General features: G+C 41.4%; 2 protein-coding genes across 2 annotated transcripts in view; both read right to left on the bottom strand.

The window, feature by feature from the left end:
* LOC119410759 (protein Atg16l2) overlaps positions 1-1,931 on the bottom strand; it is an 11,345-nt gene extending 9,414 nt beyond the window's left edge. Inside the window, exons 1-4 of the mRNA XM_037677672.1 lie at positions 1,690-1,931; positions 362-410; positions 207-285; positions 50-123 (exon numbers count right to left, since the gene is read on the bottom strand). Coding sequence (XP_037533600.1) covers positions 50-123; positions 207-285; positions 362-410; positions 1,690-1,819 — 332 coding nt within the window. The 5' untranslated portion in view covers positions 1,820-1,931. The remainder of the gene's footprint in view (positions 1-49; positions 124-206; positions 286-361; positions 411-1,689) is intronic.
* A 1,971-nt stretch (positions 1,932-3,902) lies between these two features.
* The window catches only part of wdr62 (WD repeat domain 62), a 23,378-nt gene continuing 21,199 nt past the window's right edge, over positions 3,903-6,081 (bottom strand). Inside the window, exons 29-32 of the mRNA XM_037677913.1 lie at positions 5,148-5,326; positions 4,798-4,893; positions 4,639-4,730; positions 3,903-4,172 (exon numbers count right to left, since the gene is read on the bottom strand). Coding sequence (XP_037533841.1) covers positions 3,903-4,172; positions 4,639-4,730; positions 4,798-4,893; positions 5,148-5,326 — 637 coding nt within the window. The remainder of the gene's footprint in view (positions 4,173-4,638; positions 4,731-4,797; positions 4,894-5,147; positions 5,327-6,081) is intronic.

The following is a 6,081-nucleotide window of genomic DNA, read 5'->3' as shown; positions in this document are numbered from 1 at the left end:
GTGTGTGTGTGTGTGTGTGTGTGTGTGTGTGTGTGTGTGTGTGTGTCACCTGGCACGTTGCTCCTGCAGGACACATTCTTTGCTGCCAATCTGCTGCTGCAGCTCCACCACCTGATAGGCCAACTGCAACGACACAAACACACTTCCTGTTGGACCGTTTCAAAACACGCACACCTGAAGAATGACCTTCGTCCAGGTGTTCTCACCTCTCCTGTCGTCTTCTTCAGCTCACTGTTCTGCTGCAGCAGAGACGAGAGAGAGGCGCCGCCATAGGTCGAGGGGCATCTGGGTGAACAAAACAAACACACTCTCAGCTTCCTCACACGGTCCAACGCCTGCAGCCAGAGCTCAGGTGAGTTACCTGCTCAGACGTCCTTTGGTCAGACTGGTTTTCTCCAGCAGCTGAGTGTCTGAAAGCACAGAAGAGTCAGAGAAACCTGGTTCTGGTCAGTCTCAGATCAAGATTTGCACTTATGGATTTTTTTTTTTTTTTTTGTGCCATCAAGTTGAGCGAGCAGTGAGACTGATGTTCGTGCATCCTAAGATGAGAAAACATTAACAATGCATCACGTGCACGCTCAATTGTGCTTTATGTTCTGGAGTTAACACCATGTATGGCAAGTTGTTTTATATATGGCAGGCTGTTTTATCAAATAATCAAATTTACTATTTTAAATTTCAATGTTTTCTCCTGGTCAGAATAACATTTTCACTTTACACAATTTAAGTTAAATATATATATATTGTTTGTTTGTTTTGTTTTTTTGAGTTAAATTTAAGTTAAATATATTTACAATCCCATTGTTACATGAAGAGTATACAATAAAGATCATTCTAGTTATACTAGTAAAACAAACAAAAAGAAAAATTTAAATCCCTAAAAAGTTAAAGTAGTTGAGTTTACATTTTATGGAAGTTGTTACCACATGTATGACTATATTATTTTAATAATAGGGTTAGAACTACAAAAATATATAATGAACTCTTGATATTTTAGAAGTATAATTAGAATTGTGATCGCTAAATTGTAAGTTTTACTCATCGTCGCTTGTAAATATCTTTAATTTCAGTTTTTGCTAGTTTAGTTATTGTGACCAGAACAAACGTTATTAAAATCTGAAATGGTAAATGGAAATAAGGGTTTGATTTGATTGTTTAGTAAAACAGCTTGCCATAATTTGGGAGTGAAGCTGTCATCAGAATCTCAACAACAACTATAAAAAAACAAAATAAAAAGTAATAAAAAGTTCTGCAGAGACTCAGAGGTCCAAACATCACTCCCGCCAGACTCCATTCAAAATCCCACACATTTCTGAACCAACACTTTTCCCTTCAGAACCTTGTGGTTCCCAGAACTCTCGCAGACAGCCGGGTCGGTTCGGTTCGGTTCGGGTCGGTTCTGTGCGCAGATGATGAACCAGCAGCAGGTTGTCTGTCACACATGAGTCACTTTAGAGGAACCTGCGCTTTGACATTTGAACCACTTGTGTCTCACATGCGGATAAAATAAATAATAACGTGTGTGAGGTGAGGTTCGGTTCCGAGAACTGTCAGAACCACGTTGTTCTAATTAAAGGTCTGGGTGAGGTTCTGAGCCCACAGATCAGCTTGAGGTTCAATCTGCACATTTCTGAATAAAGTTTGGCTTAAACTGATTTCGGACATTTGAAAGTAAACCGAGCTTCGTACAGAACCGGATCAGGTCTTGGAACATGGCGTTCTGGCTCCGGTCCCGGTGCTTCAGCTGCCGGACGATGTGACCCCTCCAGCAGGTCTCCGCGGACCGGCCGCTGCGCTGCGACGCCCCGCCCGGTTCCATCACCGCCGCCCGGGCCGCGTCCCGCTGCTCCCCCGCAGAGGGACGCCCTCAGCTCGGCCTGATGTGGCTCGAGTCGCGGGTCCTCCACCTACACCCGCGTTCCTCCCTGTTTGTTTCCTCTTCCCTCAACTTCACTTTGTTTATTAACTTTTTTCTTCTTTCATTTCGTCACCGCGCGGGGGCGGGGCGCCGCACGGAGGCTCCACATCATTTATCCGCCGGCGCACGAAGTGGAGCGCCGAGTGGGGCTTCAGCTCTTCCTGCAGATGATCATCCTGTAAAAGAGAACGCTTCTAAGGAAATGTGAATTAAATATTAAAGTCAGAAAATTAATTAAATAAAACAAATTCAAGTTTCTGCACCGAGCAGCGGTTCCTGGTTTGAGTGGACAACTTTTATAAACTGAAATACAATTAAAAAAAAAACTGTGAATGGGCTGGGGTGCAGGGTGTTCAGTCTCCATATACAGCTGTGAAGCAGTTTCTACAAAGATAGATGGCTTCAAGAAAAACAGCTTAACATTTAGCAGATAAACGCATGCAAAAAACAGAAAACAGTCTCAGTTCGGCTACTTTTAGCTGGACTTTGCTTCACAAAGTAAGCCTTTAAAAGCACTTTGGTAACAGCTTGTTTTAAATGTGCTATATAAATAAATCTGCCTCGACTTTTGCTACATTTAACTTTCAGGTTTTTTTTCTACTTTATTTTAACTTTGCTTAGATCTGTTAGCTACTTTTGCTACCTTGGGTTACTTTTGCTACATTACCTTACAGCAAGCCTTTAACTACTTTAAGCCTTTTGCTACGTTTAGCTAGGCCAGGGTGGGGAAACTTTCGGACTCGCGGGCCACACTGAGATCTAACAACGGAGTGAAGGGCCGGGCCAGGAACAGATGGATGGAGCTACCTAGTTAGTTTTAGCTACATTTGTTATTTTGAACTAGCCTGTTTTTACCCGTTAATGGCAACTTAAACCAATCCCCACCCCCCCCAATCTTAAACTCTGATCCTCAACAGGTTACCAAAAGTGATGTCACTTTAGTTACGAGGAAACTCCTCCCTCCCTACGTCTAGCCGGGTCATACACCGACTAATCCATAAGGAGCGACTCCATTAAAAACACAAGATTATAGGCCACACCCCCAAACTAAACTATAAATTTGTGGCCTTTGTTTCTATTAATACCAGAAATAAATCGGGATAAACATTCAAAAACAATTAAAAACCTCAAGTGTTTCAATTTAGTCAAGTTTGTTAAAAAAGCAGAAACAACCATCATTCTCTGATGGAGACGACGGTAGTCTAGATTGAAACCTGACATTCTTGAGTTTTAGTTAAAGCAACAATTCTTTGAAAAAAAAAAAAAAAAAAAAAAGGCTATGCTCAATCATCCAGGTATACAATCCAAAAATTTTCAGTCATGTCATCTGGACAGTTGACTTGATGAAAATTGTTGGATTGTATACCTGGATGATTGAGTATGGATTTTTTTGGTTTTGAACCAGTTTGACATGACAAGGTTTGACAAGGAAGAGGGCCGGCACAAGAGGAGGGGGCGTGCCAAAGACACCATCTTAGCACCAACATAACTGGTTTGTTCCACTTTGGAGTAAGTTGTTTGGGGGAAGAATCAGTTTTGCTGTGCGTTTCCTTGACTGATGAAGCCTTCTGGATAGAAGGTGAAACGTTTCAGCACAAAAAAGAAACTGTCCAGATGACCTGACTGAAAATCGAAGAGTTTGTACTGAAGTGGACCAGATCCTGGTCTGGTTCAGGTTTACTGGACCGCCTGATCCCCATCAGGACTCTGCAGACCAGCTACTCCTCTTTGATTTCGTAATCAATCTTAGGGTCTGAGTCTTCTGAAAGGCCACCTGGTTCTGAGTCTCACACTTCTGGACTTTATTCATAACAAGTCACAAAAATCGAAGATTTTCTATTTTTTGAGAAAAACTAAAACTTTAATGAAAACGTTTAAAAACATCAGTTTATGTACAAATTGTGAACATGATAAAAAGTCCAACAAAACAATGAAACTTTAAGGTGCATTTGGTTTAATACTGGTATCAGCCTCCAGTTCTGGTTCAGATCCGGTTCATTTTGTTCAGGGTCATCTGGAGCAGCAGGTCTGAGTATTTCTCCAGCAGAGACCTTGTCCTGTCATCCTGCAGCGAACCAGAGGGGTCGCTGCTGCTCCGCCCACCACCGCTGCTCCGCCCACCACCGCTGCTCCGCCCACCACCGCTGCTCCGCCCAACATCTGGCTGCATTACTGCTTGCAGCTCCGAGTTAACGGCGCTGAATGCTTCCTGCAGGACAGATAAGTTCTGCTGGGTCCGTTCCGACTCGCCAAGCTGCCAGACAGAATCGGAACGAGATTTAATAAAAACAATAAAGTTATATTTACATAAAATTATTATCAAAAAAATAGTTTTATTTAAAAACAAAACAAAAAAGTCGGGGGTAAAAACATGTTTTTACTAAAAGACAAATGTAAAAAGTTCTAAAAATAATAAACCAATAGATTTAAACTAAATAAAAACAAAGTATAAACAATAAATGTCATATAAAATTATTTTAAATTATGTGAAAATAACTGAAGCCAAATGCTAATAAAAATCTAAACATTTTATTCATAGAAAAATAACTATAAAAGAAGAAAACATAATAATTTTTTCCCCAAAAAATAAACTTGTTTTTAGAGTTAAATAAAATAAGAAACTCAAAAACCATCTGTAGCTGAAATAGACGCTGCAGTGAAACGAGTCAAGAGAACAAAGTGTAGGTGAGTAAACAACAACAACAACAACAACAACAGACCTGCTGGAACAGGTGGACGGCCCGCCTCGCTGCCTGACGAAGCTCGTTGACGACCTGCTGAACTCTGACCGACTCCTCATCCTCATCTCCACCTGAACAACAACAAACACTCAGATTTCCTTCTGACACCAGTGGCTGAAACAGGAAACAGGAAGTTACCTGGTTGACCGGTGAAGTCATCTGATGGAGGGGGGAGGAGCCTCTCTGCTGGCGGCGAGGAAGAGGACATGGGCGGGGCATCTGCTGAAGACACATCTGATACAAACAAGAAGAAACGGATCAGAAGAGCTGGATTAAAAAAAACATCTGTAAAATCGAGTCCAAACATCTGGAGATGGATTTAAAAGTTTTGATTATTCTTTATTAATGAGGCCAGGTCACCCTTTGAAAGAGATATTGATCTCAGTGGGTTTTAATCTGTTTAAATAAAAGGTGGCAATGAAACAACAACAACAACAACAACAACAACAACAACAACAACAACAACAACAACAACAGGAGTTCGTTACCCGGATCAGTCTGGATTACAGTCTCATCCACACCAGGACCCGCCCCCTCCACAGCTGCAGAGGTGGTGGGTGTGGTGAAAAGGGCGGGCCCTTGTATCATAGTCTCCTCCGTGCTGCTGCTCCACCCCCTGCACCTGTCCTGTGACATCACCAGAGTGGGCGTGGCCAGTTTATGGGGGCTGAGCAACAAACAAAAATCAAAACTTGAAATTTTTTTATTTATTTAAACGGTACGACAGAATAGTAGGGCCACGCTAAAAAAAAAAATGACATTACGAGAAAAAAGTCATGAAATTATGAGAATAAAGTCGTACGGGAGTAATGTCGAAATATTACAAGAATAAAGTCGTAGTATTACAAGAATAACGCAGAAACAATACGGGAATAAAGTCCTAATATTATCAGAACTCCAACATGAAAAAAATCAAGTCTTACAACTGCGGTAAAATGATGAACGTTAACGTCGGCAGTACAATAATTAATTAATTTGTAATAAAAAAATAAAAAATAATCTGTATGCCTTTTTATAACAGTCTATTGTTGTCGCTGTTGTCCATTGTTGTCGTCATTGTTTGTTGAAATCAGGTCTCTCTTGTAAAGGAGTCCTCGAGGCTCAATGGGATTAACTTGTCTAAATAAAGGTTGAATGAATGAATGAATAGCAGGGGACCCAACGCACTGCGGCATATGGATCCTTATGATAAACTGAAGCCGTATGACACTGCAATTAATGGCTGCACTGACGGATTTAGTCGTCACATGTGGATGGAGGCATATTTCACAAACAGTGACCGAAAAGTGATCGCAGACATAAACACAGTGACTCGCATTGGAGGCCGTCCACAGCAGGGGCGAGCCGACCCAGGACGCATTACAAGTTCATCCTGGTAATACTACGACTTTATTCTTGTAATACTACGACTTTATTCTTGTA

Source organism: Nematolebias whitei, chromosome 6 (genome assembly GCF_014905685.2).
Source record: "Nematolebias whitei isolate Nwh7 chromosome 6, NemWhi1, whole genome shotgun sequence".
Classification (NCBI taxonomy): domain Eukaryota; kingdom Metazoa; phylum Chordata; class Actinopteri; order Cyprinodontiformes; family Rivulidae; genus Nematolebias; species Nematolebias whitei.
The sequence above is the reverse complement of the archived record's forward strand: the minus strand, read 5'-3'. Positions and strand labels throughout refer to the sequence as shown.